This window comes from Chlamydotis macqueenii, chromosome 1 (assembly GCF_036417535.1).
Source record: "Chlamydotis macqueenii isolate bChlMac1 chromosome 1, bChlMac1.mat, whole genome shotgun sequence".
In the NCBI taxonomy this organism is placed as follows: Eukaryota; Metazoa; Chordata; class Aves; order Otidiformes; family Otididae; genus Chlamydotis; species Chlamydotis macqueenii.
The window spans coordinates 68,462,827-68,482,325 of NC_141556.1; the positions used below are offsets into that span (position 1 = coordinate 68,462,827).

The following is a 19,499-nucleotide window of genomic DNA, read 5'->3' on the forward strand; positions in this document are numbered from 1 at the left end:
TGAATAAGAAAGTGAGAGACCATCTGACAGACCAAGAGCATAGTGACGATGGGGACCTGGGATAAATGTCCCCAAGGCTAAGCACAGGCAGTTGATCACTACCAGCACTCCACACCCTGCTAGGGCTGGCTGGAACCAGGGATGAATGTGCAGTATTCATCATATTCAGCAACTTATGGCTTTCAGGATCCAGGCAGCCACTCTGTCTTTCCTTCTAGGGCTTCAGTTAAACCTTTCTTTGCTTTAGGGCTCCTGCAGGAAGGGGTGAGGGGAAGCTGCCCTGCCTCTCGCACCCTCTGAGCCAATGCACTGGGGCCCTGCTGCTCTTTTGCTGTACAGAGCAACCTTGACGGCTTTGCACATCATCATCATCATCCCTGGCAGGAGAGGGGCTCAGTGGGGCAGGTAGGAAGGAGATGTGAGGTTGGATAAGACGCAGGATGGCAAATCTACCCGCTATGTGGGTGGGCAGCTGGGGCCAAGTCTCCCCACTTCTGTGGGAAATGCTGAGATTCTTGACATTTGCTTTGATGCCAAACTGGGACAAAACATTAAAATACTTCAATTTTGTTAAAAAAAAATCAGTAAAAGAAACAATTTACATTTTCAAATTAAACAAAAGCACTAATTCAAATCCAAGTCGTTTTGATTCACATGAAAATATTTTTTTCAGACTGACATTTCAACTGAAGACATTTCAGATTATTGAAAGCTGCTTCAGAACTTCATCTGTTTGCCAGACTGGCCTTTTCCTGTAGGAAAGTGTTGATTTCAGTGGAATTCTTTTCCAAAGGAGAAAAGTGTTTGGAAAATTTCTATCCAACACTTATGCCAGTATATGAACCCTAATATGTTTAAAATCCCAGCCCCGGTCTGAAAATGAGGTGAGAGGGTGTGTGTGGGAGACAAGGAGTGAACACAGAAAACTCAGTGTTCCCCAGGGAAAGTGGTGCCTGCTCTAACCTGCTCAACCTGTGCAGCAGTCAAAGTGGAGTGAGGCACAAAGGGCCAGCTCCACAGGGTGCCCCAAATTTGTGCACACAGCAGATGGGCTGATGGGGGTTATTGTGAGGTGAGGAGATGGCAAACAGCTCAAGCCCTTCCCTCCCTTCTCTCTCCATGCATGGCAATCGTATGCTGCTTAGCAACAGGGTCTGAGTCTTTTACTGAGGCAAGATATTCCAAAAGTGCTGTGATACCCCCAAGGAACATGTCATGGTGGTGTTTTGGTGGCTGTGGGGAAGGTACAAAAGGTATTAAACATCCCTTTCCTTGCCAGTCTGACCTGATGGTGGAGGAGGGGAGGCATGGAGAAGAAGGAGACCTGGGGCTGTAGGCTTGCCCTTGGGGGAAAGGATACAGTAGAAAATGACCGAGGGATGCCAGCACTCTGAAACCCTTTCCTTCAGCAAGGCTTGTTCTGCTCATCCTTTTCTCCCCTGACCTTCCCCTCTTCCACACATACAGCGGCTCAGAACTGCTGCCTTGTGGGAGGGAGGGCAAACCTCTGTTTAGGCAGGAGGAGGGAAAGAGTGGCCAGTCCTCCCCAAGACAGCTGGAGGTATCACCAGTCATCCATGGGAAGAGAGACAAGCAGAGGCACCCCGGAGCCAAGTGGCACTGAAGATGATCAGGCAGAACTTTGCCACATGGCAAGGGAGAAGACAAGAATATAGGCACATTAAGACAAGAATTGTCACAGCAGTAGGATGGGTGGCTACCAGCATGTGTGGTCTGGGAACACATGTAATTCCAGTTTTGGAATTGTCACTGTGCTGGGCAGTCACTCCCGGCTAATGCCATTATCACTGGTCTGCCACAGCTCCTAGTCATGTCCTCGCTCTTTTGGTTTCACAGTCACAACCCTTTTGTCCCCTAGCTGCAAGAAAAGGCTTTTCTACTATCAGATCTTTCTAAAGACCACCCTTATCTTTGGTCCTTATTTTTGCCTCTCTATCTTACTCCACTCAGTACCTTCCTGAGATCAGCCTGGGGAATCATGTTTATGTGGCTGACAATAATTTCTAGCCCCCTCACTCAGACCTTCTCTCCTCTGTCTGACTGCCTCATTCTCTTTGTTTCAAGGCTCTGTCAGCATTTTCTTTGTTTCAGCCGCTGCTCTGCTTCATCAGCTAGCAGAGTGCAAGTGGGAATTGCTAAGTTTCACTTCTGGTCCCCTCTCCACGTGTATTCTGATAACAGTAAAACTGTCACATACTCAGCTTCAGTCTCCTGTTGTGCTTCATAAAGCTTGCAGAGTTGCAGAATAAAATAGGTAATTTCTTTTACCAAAGCTACTTTTTGTTATCTTTTTTTCCCTGTGTAGGGGAGGAGAAAGATGTCCCTAAACTACTAAACTAAAAGGTACCTTTGGATGACTCAGCAGAAATGTTATGGAGGGTGCACAGAGAAAGAGGTTAAGCAAAAGAAATAAGCAATCTAGACTTGCAAAGAATGGATCTTGCTGGAAAACCCTGATTGCTTTTCTGACAGAATAAAAGAGATAATGGATGAAGGGAATAAAGGACATGCAATATATCTGGCTTTATATAAAGCACTTGCAACAGCTTCTCATGAAATTTTATTCTAAAGCATCACTTGAAGTGGGCTTAAATAAGATGTAGAGTGAGAACCAGCTGCAATACTGTAAACAAAAAGAAACAGTAAACAACGTGGCATCGAGGGAAAAGGATTTAATGAGAGGAACAGACAGACTCTATCTTAGGAGCCCTTATGTACAGTGATCTGTAAGACAAAATGAACAAGCATTTCTCTGCATACTAAGAAAAAGTCCCAACAGCCCTAAAAATTAGAAAGGCTGGACAAAAAGAAGGGGTGGGATTCATGTGGAAAAATGGCAACTGGAAAAAATAGCTAAGAAATGCGGAAACCAAAGCAGCCGTTCCGGTGCAGCTGAGGCAGGAAGACAAAAACTGAAGGGACAGCGGAAAGGATATTTGGGGGTCCCTATTCAGAAATATTCTATTGCAGAGAATACATGCTATCTACAGAGCAACAAGGAAACAGTACTCAAATAATTCAGTGAAGCCCGGGTACTTGCGTACCAGAAATGATACAAGAGACAAAGGGAATAAAAAATTGCTGAACTGCTTGGGCTGAAAAGCGTGCAAGTATTTCAAATGCAGATGTTGGCACTGGCCAGAAGAGGACCATTGACAGGTACCTGATAGTTGCAAGCAGCAAAAACAGAGAAAGAGAATTTAGTTACAAGATCTAGCAGTACAACCATTCAGAGGAACCGGAGGGGTATCTTTGTTAGGAAATGGCACCATTTCAGCAGTGGCTGTGAGCAGTCAGTTTGTTGGAATTGGTGCTGACTGTGGCTTAGCATAGGAGCAGTTCCGTCAAACGGATTGCTGAAAAAAAACCACTCTCTATAAAAGATGGAAAGTTTTCCTGAAATATGGAAGACTTCTGGGCAGTCTAACTTGCAGGATTCTGGAATACTTCCTAACAGGAAATGATGGAAGCCAAAATCTTCAGGAGAGTTAAATAAACCTGAATGAAAAAGTACCAGTGAACGTAAATGTACAATACAATTTTGCACTGATTCCAAGGAAGGTGTCGTAGTTTAGCCGGAAACAGAAGGGTGTATAACACGACATTAGACCTGGTAGGGAACATTGAAAAGTCTCCATTTCACCAGGACCTTTCATAAAACAACTGTAAATATTTGCGTAGAAATTTAATACTCGACCTGGATAAAGGAAATCACATTCTGACGGAGTGAAGGACAAAGTTGTCATGAGTTTTTTTGGGTAGGGAAAGGGAGTTGCAAAAAAGCCTCCAAACCTCTTTCTGTCTACGCCAGCTTGGCATAGTCTTCCCCATTCTAAACTCTTGAAGATCTCCAGTTCATTTCATAGCCCTATAAACAATGAACAACATGCTTTTTGTCTTTGCCTGAACAAAGCAGGGAGCTGTGAGGCGTTTCCAATACCATTGTAAGAGTAGAATGTCAGTAGGTATAAAGAGCACTTCTAACAATGCTCTATTTTATGTCTTTAGTACATGTGTTATATATGTGGTGAAACAACAAAATCCTCACACTCGGAAATGCTGAGCATTAAAACCACATCCTTCATGGTTCTTCAGCATCCATTTTCCATCCCCTCCCTTGTGTGACCTGAACAAAAGGATAATTTCTTACCCCTTTATCCACAGGGACCTTCACATCCATAGAGAGGTAGCCTGTTTCCCCATTGATCATGGCAGTTCTCAGCTGCAGAGGTGAACAAGATCAGGATTAGTGTCTCCAGGCAGGGCAGGGACAAGACAGGACAGGAATTAACAGAGCCACTAGTCATTAATGTACAGGGGCTGGCAGAAAGAGCCACTGTAGGTGCCTCAAACACTTCTTGCTTCTTTTAAACTGAAAACCTGTTCTCAGTGGTCAGGATCCTTGTTCAGTCAGGCTGATCAGTGACAGAATAATAATGGGCTGTGCTGCAAGCTTGTTGATGTGTCTTTTTAGTGAAAGGAAAGGATCTGGAAGCTATGAAATTGCCAGTCCAAGTCTCAGACTTCACCGTTTGGCAGCCAGAAAGTCATTAGCACAGTGCATTGAGAGACTGTAAGAGGAGACAGCTGAGAAACCCGCTAACTCCCCCAGACTGATTCCAAAGATCTCGGATATTTAAAAAACTGATTTATAAATTATAGACTCTATTCAGCACCACTTCTGAGGTGCAGCAAAGCAGCTGTTTAACACAGCAAAAGCAAGACTGTATGATAGCAGGGTAGGCAGCAAGAAGATCACTTTATTCAATCCAGGTTCCAAAGGCAAAATATAATTTTCACAGTGACTCCCAGCCTCTTGCAAGAAAAAGCCAGGGAATTTTTCCACAAGCAGGCTTTAACTTTACGTCCAGCCTGCCAGAGCATATCAGCCTATTGCTTCAGCCTGGAGAAAAAAAAAAAAAAAAAAGGTGGGAAATCACTTATTCATTCACACAAATTGCTTCCTTACTTGCAGAGACTGGCCTCCATTCAGGTGCTGGCCAGTCTCAGCTGCATTTGCTTTACAAAGCCACAGTTCTGTTTGTTGTAGCTGTTTGATGTGTGTTAGTTACAGACCCAGAATATAAAGCTTGTGTTTCCCAAGGCCCACTGATTAGTACTGTTACTCCTTTTTGGCTAAGAGCATTTGACCTCTTTCCACAGCCACGGCATACTCTCTCCCCTATTCTGACGGTTTGCAGCATTTGGTATGGATTCTGGGTTTAGTTCAGGTATTGTTGTTTCATCCATATCTTCTTCCTGAATGTCAGGCATCTCTTGGGGCCCCACAAGGCAGCAGAGAAGTGAATCAATGGATATCTGAGATCTCCTTGGATATCCTCAGCTCTAGCTAGTCTGCAGGCAGGATGCTTGTGCTGTGCCCAGCCCCCAGGTGACAGTGGCTGTAGGTTGGTACTACAATCCAGATTTGCTGCTTCTTCCCCAGTAGCTTCTCTGGCATTGAGAAGTCAATTACAGTCCTGGTGTCTGGGAGCCCCCATAATGCCCAGTCTTTTTTAGGAAGGACACTTCTGGCAACAGCTGGCCTCCACTTTGAAAAATGTGTAGCAGAGTTTGGATGGAGGGATTATCTGGTGCATGCTGAAGCACTCATTCCCCAAACTGCAAACTCTCATGCTCTAGAGCATCGAGTCTGTGCTGTCCCCATCACTGGCAGCAAGTGCTGCTGACTCCTTTTCCCTGTCTGCTTGTGTAGCTTCAAACCAAAGCAGACATACAGTTTACCTGAGGGGTCTTCACAAAATCTAGGTGTTTTTCCACTCAGTTTCAACATCCTTGCAGGCTAATTTCTTCTTCAATGATTCTGTCAAGGCTGAAGAAAATCTATTTGGGTGACAGCTCCTAGACTGCTGGGAAGGATCCCTCGACCCTACCGTTTTCCCCTCACACTGAGAGTGTCCCTGCGTTGCTTTACAAGCAGGCCCAAACTTTCTTGCTGCCCAGCTACGGATAGATAGTACCACTGGTATTTTCCAGACAGTGCTGTCTTCCCTCCCCTAGATTTGTTTTTAGCAGCTGCCTGTATTACACATCATTAGCACTTCAGCATATTTTTCCAGTCTGAATTTGCTGCTTATCAGTGTTGCTGAGATTACACTGCAACTGATGTTGAGTCTGTCATTGATCTAATACCATAGTGGCAAATCGGAGTGTTGAAATGTTGGCAGCTTTCTGCTGCAGTGGGTGTATCTTGAGAGTCTCTAGACTTGCTGAAGTCACACTGCAGATATCGTTCGCGTCACTGAATGTCTCTCGGTGGCTGCAACCTTCCTTTTTTTTTTTTCTGGAAGATGCGGTGCAGGAACACAAAGTGGCTTTGTTTTTCATCCCTCTTGACTTTTTTTTCACTGTGTAGTTTTACAGACAGAAACCTCACACTTTGCATCATGTTTGCATTCAGATACCACTGTTGTTTGCTCAGACGGGAACCTGCTAGCCAAATAAATATGACAGCAAAATTATCTTGTTTCCTTCATTTCCTGGGTGGTTTTTTTTTGTTTGTTTGTTTATCTGGGTTTGTTTTGTTTGTTTGGTTTTTTTTTGTACTGGGTAAAGAGGCAGAGGTCTAAAAGTGGCTCCAGTGAGACAGAAAATTACAACAGCAGCAGAGCTCCTAGAAGACATCAGCGAACCCACACAAAGCCATTAGCAACATGCATCTTAGTGGTCCCACTGCATATAGAGCCTCTTATTTTTGTCTTGCTTTCCATGTTTCACACACAGTCCTGTTGTGTTTCCTTTCTCAATTTGCCACTCTTCCACTTCCCAAGTTCCTTTGGTGTAGCCCTTTGTACTTGGCCTGCACTAGCGACAGTACCTACTTTGATCCTCTTGCTGGGCAGATCGTTTGTCCTACCTGTTTAAGTGGATATCTATAGCATCAGATCTGTTTATCTCAGCAGTCTCCCTTGTAATCCAGAAGCATGTGTTCCACAGCTAATTCTATCTTACTCCAAATTCAGTTCTTATCTTAGTGACTTAAGTATCTATTTTCTCCTAATTCTTCTGAGTAAAAGAAAACCAGCCACAGCGGAACCTCTCTGCCTTCTCTGGGTTCCTAGTTGTGTAACATGGAAATGTGCAGCTGTTAAAGGTGCATGCTGTTTCTTGTTTATTACTCTTCAATAATTTTGCTTGAAAGACAGTAGAAAAGGTATTTTCTAATCTTTTCCCTCTGGTCAGCTATTGTTTTCAGCACCTCCACACCTGTGCAGTAAGGTGGTTTCTGGAAATGTGTTTTTCCTCAAGTGTGTAAGTCCCCTATCTTCTTTGTCTATTATTAATAGCGACTGTAAGCTTTAGTCTCTTTTTGGATGCACTGTCTTCCTTGTTGCAGATTTCATTGGTTGAGTGGCTTCAGCTATGTCTCCCATACTACATGTATGGGTAACATCATGGGACACTGCCGTACTCCTAAGCTACCTTGGCTTTGTATTGAGGCAGCATTTGGGCCATGTACACACAGACTGGCTCCCTGGAGCACCCTCCAAAGTGCTTCCTTCCTCCTGCCAGCACTTTCCCTCCCTGTTCCATGACAAGGAAAACTTATACTGGGAAAGATGACTAGCACTTTGTAGGGGAGCATTATCCTTGTCCTCTTGTAGGCCACCAGCCTCTCTTAGTCAGGGCCAGTCTGGCACAGAAAAAACAGAAGTGCCTGTTGCCGGCTGCTCCCCTGCTCCTTTCATACAGGCATAAAAAGTAGTAGAAAGAAGGAGCTACAAAAAAAAAAAAAAAAAAAAAGGTTAAATTAACTTTCTAATACTCACTATTTCATCCTGGTCTTCCCATTCCACTTCTGAGAGATCTACGCTGTTGTAGTTTGGCTTAGGCTTCAGTTTCTTTCCTTCTTTATACTGGCATTTATTAAAAAAGAAAAAAAAAAAAAGGAGAAATACCCAAGTAAGTGGCTAGATAACTTCCTTAACTTATCCTTCAAGAACTAATATGTGATTTGAAAAATAAAAATGTCTTGTTTATTCTCTGACTGGGAAAGCAGTGTTTGGGTGCAAGTGCCTTCTTGGTCCCATGCTGTGTATTTCTTTACGCAGGCAGTATAGGGCTAGTAGAGTTCAAGAGGGAGAGGCTGGTCCAGGAGCAAGGGACAGGCAGGAACACAGGTAAACTTGCAGGTAAAGGCTACAGCCTCCTTTGTGAGAATATTCTTCTAAAGAATTCGGTACAATACACTTGTCTCCAGGAAATCAGTTTTTTCCCCACAACTAAGAGTGTAATCCCATTAACACTATAATACCAGCAGGGGGTCTTTTCTGATGAGAATTAGGCTTTGGCTCCATTGACGGAAAGATAGACTTTTCACCTAGGGCTAACTGATGCAAGAGAGCTATTTCCCTGCAATCTTTCTGGGTGAAGGAAAACATGGAAGCAGACCAAGAGAGACCAATTTTAGGTGGCAAAGCAGTGCCCTTGCCTAGCTTTGCCTTGCCTCATCCTGGAAACACGCTGTGTCCCTTCTCTTCACCTAGTGAAGTAACCACCTGTGCCTGCGATCTCCCTGTGCAAAGCTGCCTTTTTGAAGACAGCTGCTGTGAAGCCGTGTGGTGGCACTGTCTCTTGCCAGTAACCACACTCATGCTTCTGGCTGCGCACAGGCGAATTTTTGCCAATAGGCATGTGTATGAAATGTAAAATCATTGCATGCCTGAGTATCTAGGTAGCAAGGCCAGCTGTGTGTTTGCAGAGAGATGTGTGGTCTGGAGCTCCAGGTGGCACTGTGAGGGAGAAACGTTGTCCCTGTGTCCACTCCCTAAGTCCCAGAAGGTCTTTGCAGCCTACTAGTCTCTAAATTGTATCTGACTTACTAAGATGTGTGGTACTGGACCCTGCTAGCCTCAGATTCCCAAAGTGTCTGACACTACAGCTGCTGAGTAGCTATTACTGGAGTGCTGCTACTCATGCTGAATCTTCTTGTAGAAGATATGCCTGAGTGAGGGGAGTTGTTTCTTCAGCCTGGCAGTGAAATCTTGCATGGACGCAAATAACACGTGCACCCACAGTACAGCAAGTGCACACTAGTACTGCCCTCACATGCACTCTTCTGGAGAACAGACAGGCAGGGTACCTTACATTTCATACACATGTATGTGCATATATACATCCATGCATGTAGAACTGATTTCTCTGGCCCTCATGCTCCTAGGTGCCTATGTATCAGAGTCTGGTACTTCACAGCTCAATAAAATATGAGAAATCAGGGGCGTCCCTGAAAGCCTCTGTTTCCAAGTAAGCAAAGGTTTTGAAGTTCACAGCTATACATACCAAAGGACGGAGGTCTGGGTGCGAAAGGATGTAGCCGTTGTTGGTGTTCAGAAAGGCATATCCATGGACACCCAGCTATAGAAAGACGAATTAGAATAATTAATACTTTAGGTAGAAACACTGCTGTGTAACGGGTGCCACAGATACCCTGTCACCACCAATGTTGATAAATATTTTCCTTTTAAAGGTATTGACCAGCAGAAAATAGGGTTCATCCCAAACCATTTATCTCCAGAACTCTGTCTGCTCTGCCCAAGCAGGCTGACTATGCTTGGATGCACAAAAGAATGGCCAGGTAGTTGATTTGTGCATGCATGCAGAAAAATATGCCCTCCTAGAGTCTGATTGTCCTCGTGGACAATTACCACCCAGAGGTAGAATAAGCTCTCCACAGCAGGAACAGCAGCGCTGCACATAAAATGGGCAATGATAGGGAACGCCATAAACAGGACGGAAACAGCGGTGACAGGTCTATATGCCCATCACTACATATGCGCAGCAGGGAATGAGTGAGTATGAATCTCACAGATGGCTTCCCTGGAAACCCAGTCAGCATTCAGAGGAGCTCTGTATTATGTTTCAGTGTTGGCAAGGGCAAGACCTAGCCTAGGCAAATTGTACAAGCCTGTAGTCTTAAAATGCTTTTTAAGGAATAGCATAATCTAACAAGAGCAGACACTGGCTAACTTGATCTGCAAGAGATTTCCAAAAGAGCAATTACTCAGATCAAGCCCATAGATAATACAAATTCCAGCTAACCCCTGAGTTGCTAAAAAAACTGCTAATAGCCTGTGCTTGCCAAAACAAGAGGTGTCTCGAGGAAAACAAGAATGGCTAAGGTTTCTATCTTCAAAAACATGTTGGAGCTTTATATTCCTATAGCAACAATCCTGGAGGGATAACAATAGGGAAATGGGGAGGTAAGTAATTTACAATCTGTCTGTGCTTTTTTTGGATGGAATGAATTCTGCATTTCACACATCCCAGATCAAAACTTTGGACTCTCTCTACATGAAACAGTTTTTTTTTTTTTGCAAAGAACACTGAGCTCAGCTCAGTGTGGCAAGAATGAATCCAAGACTTTGGATCAGGACTACAGCAAACTTCCTTGTTGGCCTATTAAAGCTGAAATTTCCCAGCCCAGTAAGCACGATCATAAACGTATGAACTCTCAAGGGCTGTAACTCTGGAGCTGGTCCTTTGAGGATCCTAGGTTTCCAAACTGGTCTGGAGTTGGAAGAGCTTCAGGGAAGTTGTCTTCTGCCTCCGATGTAAAAAAAAAAAAAATCCTTCAAATAATTTTTCCTCCTTCCCTGGCACTGCTTGGAGGAAAGAACAGTGTCCCTCTCTGGCCCAAAAGAAATACTATTGTGACACATGGCCTTTGAGTGATGTGATGGGAAGAAGATAAAAAGGTGTTAGTCTTCTAGAGAAAATAAACATGTATAAAAATTGAAACTCCTAGACAAGCTTCCCCCAGACCCAAACCAACTGACTTTTGCATGCTGAGTGCATGCACCCCAACACTCGTATTTCCTGGGTTGCCTGAAGGATCATTTCCTACAGCTGCACGTGAATGGTCTGCCTACCATCCATGTCCGTAAATGCCACACAAATTCATAGCTTCTGACAGCACTTTCAATTCTGTGAGTCTTCAGCAATCAGATTTTGGACAACTGCCTAACTGGTAGTAATGGTCTGACAGTTATTTAAGAGAAACTGAAAACTTGAAATGATAGCTCAAATTGCCTGATTTCATGGTGATCCTCAGATGTCTTTGCTATCTCCTAGTGTGCAGACTGAACAAAAGGTCACTGCACAGAATTTACAGCAGAAGCCAAACTAAACAGTGTATCTCTAGGGGGTTTCCTATGGATGAACATATTTTTTTAGATATATTGAATACATAACTAATGGAATGTTGTTGGACTAGCAATTCTGGAGAGCAAATTATCTAGGTACAGCACAAATGAGTGAGAGCCAACTTCCTGTACACTGTCCTGCCAAGAAATCTTCAGGCTGATGTGGAGAACGGAATCTCTAGGCATGACAGAAAAGTTGGCTCTCCATAGCCCGTTCAGTCTTCAGTTTTTCTGCTAAGAATATTGACAGTGAAACTAGTTTATTTTTTGCCAACTGGGATGGCAGCTTTTGTCCACTGGGAACTGGATATAAAACTTTAATTCTTCTGAGAGAGGCTGTCAGATCCATATAATCTTTGAGGGATCTGTTTTGGTGACCATCAAGATGCAAAGGCTCTGTGATCTGTTGCCAATCTACTGGATCATCCAGTCCTTGTGTTTCTAAAGCAGCCTAAGAGCTTCTAGTGGTGAATGATTTCCCATGTGCTATATAGAAACCACACATCACCACATCCAACATCTCTTGCTTTATGTTCATAGTTCTTCCTACAGGCAGTGGAATGATTTTTCATTCATGCCCGTGGAAGGATGACTAGTGACTTTGCTGTGCAAAATAACAAATTGCATTATCCCCGTCTTACCTTATACCGTGGAGCAAGTTTTAACAGTTCCCTCAGTGGTACATCAGAACCCACCACTCCCAGGAGTATGCCGTGAGATCGCTTAAAAACAAAGGAGAATCCATTTTCAGAAGCGAAATCCGGCTAGTTTTCTACCTGAATACACATTATTGCCTTCCTACTAGTCTCTCACTAGTATACTTTCTAGGCTTGTGTGAATATGTTCATTCAAAGCCAACCAGCCATACCTCAAAAAGTCTGAAGAGGTTGCTCCAGTGTTTACAGAGAGGAGTATTTCTATCCAATACTAGTCAGCATTTTTAACTATGACTCAGAAGTAACATAAAATCACTAAAAACAAGTTTTGAGGGCAAAAACCTGCATTCAGTATGTCTAAATAACAATAAAGACAAGGCAATCATGCAAAACAACATAGATCAGTTGATAACTTGGGTCACTTAAACCAAACATCAAATACAGAATTGTTAACCTAGGAAAAAGTAACGCAGAAAATCCCCACAAAATGGGGAACTGGTTGTTTAATAAGCATCTGGGGACCATGATGGAAATATGACACACAAGCTCCCACTGCAGTGCTGTGTGGTTAAGGCCAGCCACAGATGGAGAAGGCAGACAGTTGTTTGTAGGACCTGGATGAAGAGTTTGTCCTCTGTACAACAATGGTAAAGCACTATCCACAATTTTAAAAGCATGCAGAGAAACTAGAAATGGTACAGAAAAGAGGGTCCTAAGGGTTTCAAAACTCAGAGGAAATGCCCTTATCAAAGAACCAGATTTTTCAACCTTTTTGTCTTATCAAAAGACAGACAGGTTTTACTTAATTGCAGTGTAGAAGATGCTTCCCAGGAGAAGATACCAAAGGGTACAGGTTTTTTAATCTAGCAGAGAAAGCCATTATGACAGGAAGATGAGGCCAGACAAATTGAAAGTGGAATTTAGACACCAATTTTTTAACACAGAGAGAGAAACCACAGTGGAGAGCTCAGGGCTGGATGCCTTTCTTCAATGACACTTTTGCCAAACAGAGGTTACTGGGCTCATGAAGGATTGTCTACATTAAATGTAAAGGTCTGCAATAAAACGTGCAGACTAGACAAGGTAATGATTTATTCCAGCCTGAAACTTTATGGGTCCATGAATTAGGCTTGGTTTGAAAATTGAAGGGATAAACCAGGGAGAAGTGCCATATTTAAGGGGTATTTTTAAGAAATAGCAGTCAGAGCAAGTGACAGACTATCATTTGACAGATAAATTATCAGACACACATCCTGCCAGAGGTCTACCACAGTCCCTAATGGCCAGCTCTTCTTTCAGAGACCCATTGGCTTTAAAAATTTCGCAAGGGTCTGCTACATCCTTTCACCTCTGCTGGCTGGAAGGAGAACGAAGCACATGTTGCACTCACCGTCTCGTTCTTTTTGCTGAAGACTGGCATAGCCACTGTTGTCATGAGCAACAGACTTTGAGCCTGAGATGCAAAGAGCTGCCACAGAACAACGAGAAGTGTGTTAGCAAATGCAATACCACAGATCACTCGAATGAAAGGCACTGGAATTCCCAAGGACCCCAGATGTTGATTACAATCAGCCATCTCCTTGCCTCCCACACCCCTCCCAAAACAGATGGCAGCACTTTTCAATACTCTGGATCCAAGAGGATTGTGGGATGGATGCTTGCTCGTGTGTGGTGATGAGGATGGGATGAAAGCCAGTAAAATGTGTTGAAGCAGGAGACATTAAATAGCTGTTTTAATGAAGAGACAGAAACCTGTAGAAGTGGTGGCAAAATTTATAGCCACCACACATTGGGAGTGTAGACATGAGCACTTACACAAGTGTAAAAACCACCAACACATGAAGCACAGAATAGAGAAAAGCAACACAAACACGAGCAAAATCACAAACAAGATATTGTCTATATTGCAAACACATGAATACCATGAATGAGAAACACCACAGGCAAATATTTAAAAGGCACAAATACACACAGAGCCTGCTTACATATACTTGTTACTCAAGCATCTAAGCTCAGGAAAAACAGAGACAAAATCATGCTTCAAACAGATACAACACGGTGAGCTGTCTCTACAGGGGATACAGGACATGCACATGTAATGGGGTAACAGGGGCTCCCAGTATTGCAGACAGATACTCTAAAAGCACACACAAAAGGAGGTAAAACAGGCAAGACACATGAAAAGGAGTCTCTCAAACACGTTTAGCTATAAAAAAAAAGTCCTAATTCCCTGATGCCAGTAGCATCTCTCTTCCATCTCTCATTTGATCAAGTAGCACGGCAAGAAATGACCTCCTATCTCCTTTACTGTACACAACAGGAGTCAGTCAATAATCTATGCAGTTGCTTGATGGAGATTGGAGCCTGGCATCTTGAGTTACTGGTCTGGATGATTCTTTGTGGAAAATTCCTGTTCACAGGAACACTCACACCAACATGCAGCAAGTAAACTTCTCCAGCACTTACTTGAAAAAGAGATCCAGTGAGCTAAGCTACTGCACAACACAGACACCCCTACCTACTCTGAACCAACAGCACAGCACAGCTCTCCAGTACATCCAGCATTGCCTCTCCTCTTCTTGCCAGTGTAAGAGGGGTCCTGCAGTGCTGCAGCCCCCACCCTCTTCCAGATGTACAGGCCAGCTGTGGCTGTGAGCACTGACACACCAACTGGCACAAGGGAAACAGCACATTCACAAAACACAGGGGTGCAGTTACCTCCTCAGACTGTGGCAGCTATTGAGAGACATGGATGAACAGATGAATGAATACATGAATGAACGGAGGAATGAATAAAATATCGGAGAGGCTGGGGCAGGAGAAGTGAATGGTGAGCCAAGCCAAGAGGCAAGAAAAGAGATACAGAAAAAAAATTGCAGCAAGCAAATCCCTGTGGCTGCCTGGAAGTGTCACACTATACACTAGTGCCAGAGGTGGCACGCCTGCTATTGGAACAAACATATTGGGTAGTTAGTAGCATTTCTGGACATTTTGCTTAGCACACTCAAGTACCATGTCCTCAGCTCTCACTTGGCACAGCTCCTGCAGCAGAAGTCATCCTCACATCACCCTCACAGAGCTAGTGTGCCATGGCTGGAGCCTCGATGGTTGGCCACAGCACAGAGATGAGGGACAGTCTCTTCCCATGAGAGCGTAACACCTATGCACTGTGACAGTGCAAGCCTGGCTGCCTTTGAGGTATTTCTTTGGGTTCGTGTGGCCTTGACTCAGCCCAGCATTGAGCATCACCATGTGTGACCTGGACTTGCATGTTTGCAGCTACATAGCTAAGCATGGTACCCCTAGTTTTACTCCAACTCAGAGAGTTCAAGTGTCTCACTGTGGATCTGAAACCTGAAAACCCTGGGTTCTCCCGAGGGCTATGTTAGACACCCTAAAACTGATGCTGGCCATTAACTTCAGTCCCACAGTAGGACTGTGTATGGAAACATTTTAATGTTTCTAGAAGACTTTTCCCCTCAGATAGTATAAACAGTCCTGGGACCTCAGGTTTGTTTCTGGAAGAGGGGAATCTAACTTTTCTGGTCAGCTCTAACTGTCACACTTATGCAGACATTTCTCTGGGGTGAAGAGTCCAGTGTAGGAAAAAAACCCAACAAACAAACCAACAAACTTTCCCTGAAAGCACAGAGCCACAAAAGAACAGTAACTTTCTCTTTCTGCAATGTAGAAAGGGATGGAGATGAAGACTGAGGAGCATCTTCTATGTGGGGAAGACTCCTGCAGTGGCAGTCTACTCCTTTGTCCTTCCCTTCACTCCTTTGAATTTCAAAGCTGTCTTGGAAACACAATGCCATGACAGCACTTGCTCATGGTCCAAATCTCTCAAGTCTTGCCGTAGGGCAGGCCTGAGACAAAGCAAGGGGTCTTGGGAGTGGTGACTGGTCCTTTGCGATGTGTCCTTTACCCACAGGGCTGAGCACAGGGGCACTGTGGTGACATTAATCCTTGCTAGCCCAAGGAACTGAGCCTGCTTCCCAAACCGAGATCTGTATCTCTGAGTGGCAAGAGTATGCAGTTAGCTACTGGGCTGGAGGAAATAAATCTCTGTGACCCGTATCCTGAGCTGCAAATAATCTTTCCTGTGAGTAATCCTTTAGAAGGTAACCTGCTTTCACAGAAGCACTACTTAAGTTATGCTGTGCCTGTGTGATTAGTCCTGGGCTGCTGCGTCACTGCAGATTCAGACCTGAGTCTGTATACACATCAACTCCAGGAGCAAGCAGAAAAGAAATTTCTGTCTCAGCAGAGCTAGAAACCAATAATTTCTATCATCAATCAACCAACGCTTGGTTTTACATAAATTTCAGAACTGTATTTAAGTTCTGATACACATCAAATATTTAGATGGGAAGCTGGGACAAGTTACATGCCTAACATGCTAGCTAGGTGTCTAACACCTTTGCCTGTTTGGCCCATACACCCTGCCGTTTGCTGACTAAAGACTTATGCTGTAGGTTCTTACCGCGCTGTCCATGTAGGCTTCAGTCCAAATAATGTCATGGTCGTGGTTGATGACCATGGGACGGCTCAGCACATGCAGGTACTCCATCACGTTCTCCTGGACGTCCGCCAGCGTGGAGATCTGAGTGTAGTAGCCTTCATGGAAAAACAGAGGTGTGAGTTACTCTTCTAATGCATCTTCCATTATTTTTAAATGAATGTCTTGTGCAAAGCTAGACAACTGGATGTCAAAGGTTGCATCTAAGTTACCTATTTCCAGAGCTTTCTGCCTGCAGATGGACCCATAACAGTCTAATGCTACAACGAGTACAGGGGAAGAATTTCTTCAAGTTATCAAAAGGTCCTCAAAAGTAGCTACTTAACTGGTTAGAAATGCTAGCACAGTGTAATGTCAAAGAGTCTTGTCCCACTTCTCACCACACGGAACTGATTGGTTGTACTTGGTATAGCACAGAGTATGTCAGATACATGGAAAACTTTGTTATCACTAGGAAAACACTGCTGTGGAAAGGGCTCATGATCTGATCAGCTTTGTGGTGCAGAAACAGGTTCAGTGTGCTCAAAAACAAGGACAACAAGAGCTATACAATGTGTCAAAACAGAACCACCAAAATCAGCCAGCCTTCTGCAGAGCTCACGTCTGGTAAGTGAGAATACAAATGCAGAAAGCATATTTTTTGTTCTCTGTTTGGTTATTTAGGAGAATAAACTCTCACATTTTATGGTGAACCAACAGCACCGTGAATTCCCTGTCACTAATCTGCAGCTGAATATACAATCGGAAATCCCAGTTTTTGTTTCATATAACAAAAAGTAAAAATGTTACGTGTGATTTATAGTGCTAAAAGATGAAAGTTTGAGTCTTGAACATCCCCAGCTCACAGACGCTCTGCAGGCCAGCAATTATTGTCTGTCAATTATTTTCAGTAGCAAATGAACCCATGCATTTCATAGTCTGCTGGAGACACTGCTCAGGCAGAAAAAGGATCTATACACCTAGCTAGTCAGCCCCAACTGCAGTCTTCCTTCCCTTTCCCTGTTTAAGCAGAATACTGATGTAGCAAGCATCGCTGACTGTCTCCAGAGACACTGAGGCCAAATCATGCCCAAACAGGGAAGACTCTTTTTCCCCTCTTCCTTTACCCTTGCAGGCTTTGATAGGGCTAACTGGACTTTTTAACTGGCCCCAAATGCATAGAGGTGACTCACCTACTCTGAATGGATTTTCCCATTCATGCCATTTCACGTCAGCTACAGAGAATATTGGTTTTGGGGTGGGATTAACAAGCTATTCTGGTAACTCAGTGAAACCCCTGGCACACAAAGAATTTGGCCAGGATATAGGGGTTAACCCACAGACCTTGTGAAAAATGCTGTAAAAATCTTTAAAGAAGAGATGTTTGTTTTACATCTCAGCCAAAAGATGTCAGGCTTTCTGACAGAGGTTTAGACCAGTTGTCAAAAGCCAGCAACTGAGACACAATAAGCCCAGGGAGTTAGGTGGCCTACAGCCAGCATGCATCTCGGTCATAGTGTCCCTTGGCACCATGACAGGAAAATGTGGTGGCTCAGCACGGAGCACTTGTGTTAGTTTGACACAGGCATACTTCACGTGGACTAGCAGGGCCTGCTTTTTCCTCAGGTTGTTTTCCAACCAAGGGCTCATGGGCCCCTGCTGTAGTGGGTAAGCCTTAGAGAGGTCCAGGGCCCCATGGCTGCAGTCCACCAGTGACATGCATGATGGGGGTTGAGGAATTGTTCCCATACAGCACCTTTGTTGTTGCAGGCGATCCATTTCACATTGGGGGCAAAAGTGACCTCCCGTCCAATGAGGTAAGTGAAAACTCGGACCTGGGAAAAAGAACACAAAGATAGAAGAATTCGGCTGCAATGTGCTACAACATCCAAATGGCCAAGGTTTGGCATCCTGCTATACACTGGTGTGAATGCCTGTTTGTGACGCAGAGCAATAGCTCTGCCTTCACACAGAGACAGGAGCCTCTTGCTCCATTTGTTTTGCATTTTGTGGGCTGGAACTTAATTTCCAATTACAATAAGCCCAGAAAGCCAAGTAGCACCCGGGATCATCTGAATAACAAGACAGAAGTGCAAATTCTGTTTGATTTTATGATAGCAGCTCTGCCAGGCACTCAGCAACCACATGCAAAGAGGTTTATAGCTCACTGGAATCCTTTACCCAGGGGAACAGCTGGCCACATGAATAATTTAGAGAAAGCTTCACCATTTCTCTTGTGTTTGACCAACGACAAAGGAGTCAATCCTGAAATAAACAACCCCATGCCCTGGTCTCTCAGTAGGCTGCTTCTCTCCCTTTGAGCATTGCTGCTAGCTGGGATGAGGTAAACAAATAAATCAGGAGGGCTTAGGATGAGCTGTGGTCTATTCCACTTTCAAAGTCGACACTGCTGGTACAAGCCTCAAATTGCAGACCTCAAAGTAAACAGGACTGGAAGGCACCTAGGTTGTCTGGGCCATTCCCCTGTCCACCGTAAGAATTGGTAATAACCAAACCTTTCCCAAATAGGACCAATTATAAACAGTCCTGGATGGGATTAAAATTCTTTGCAAAATTTATTTTAAAATACTCAGCTCAGTCTTTATCATTTTATCAGGAGAATGTTTTGTTTGCCCATACCCTTAGGAAATGAAGTGTACAAAAGAAAAAAAAAAATCTTCAGTGACCTACAGATATCCATTTGTGATCCTACCACCTCTAAAATCACCGCAGCAGGCTCCTGCCTGGCTGCTTTGTTTTGTGTTTACAGCAAGATGCACATGAGTATTGGAGGATGTGAATGCTCAGCTCTGGTCGACATCCTGGCTTATGCTCTTCTGTTCACACCATGGCAGGATAGCACCTTGCCTCCCCCTTTCTATTTATCACTTCCCAGACAAACCTTCCGATCTGGCCAGTTGTATTTTTCAAACACAGCTTCATAGTCCTCCACTGCTCCATCTGTGATCAGCATGATAGCTTGGTTACACAAGCCTCCTTGACCAGCGTCTCTGAACTACAAACAGAGAAGAAGAGCGTGAGTTATCTCAGTGCAGGTCGCTTCTGTGTAATTGCAGCGTGTTTATTCATGGTGGGCCAGATCCTGACTTCCTCTTGCAAACCTCACACTGTGCTCGGGAAGAGCTCCACTTAAATAAG

General features: G+C 44.1%; 1 protein-coding gene across 2 annotated transcripts in view; it reads right to left on the bottom strand.

The window, feature by feature from the left end:
- Nucleotides 1-19,499, bottom strand: part of CACNA2D4 (calcium voltage-gated channel auxiliary subunit alpha2delta 4) — a 131,966-nt gene that overhangs the window by 80,866 nt on the left and 31,601 nt on the right. Inside the window, exons 11-19 of one of the 2 annotated variants that reach the window (XM_086755663.1) lie at nt 19,243-19,356; nt 18,097-18,175; nt 16,326-16,459; nt 14,558-14,575; nt 13,230-13,307; nt 11,825-11,905; nt 9,322-9,396; nt 7,812-7,898; nt 4,172-4,243 (exon numbers count right to left, since the gene is read on the bottom strand). In XM_086755663.1, coding sequence (XP_086611789.1) covers nt 4,172-4,243; nt 7,812-7,898; nt 9,322-9,396; nt 11,825-11,905; nt 13,230-13,307; nt 14,558-14,575; nt 16,326-16,459; nt 18,097-18,175; nt 19,243-19,356 — 738 coding nt within the window. The remainder of the gene's footprint in view (nt 1-4,171; nt 4,244-7,811; nt 7,899-9,321; nt 9,397-11,824; nt 11,906-13,229; nt 13,308-14,557; nt 14,576-16,325; nt 16,460-18,096; nt 18,176-19,242; nt 19,357-19,499) is intronic. The other variant, XM_086755671.1, reaches the window with a different exon arrangement.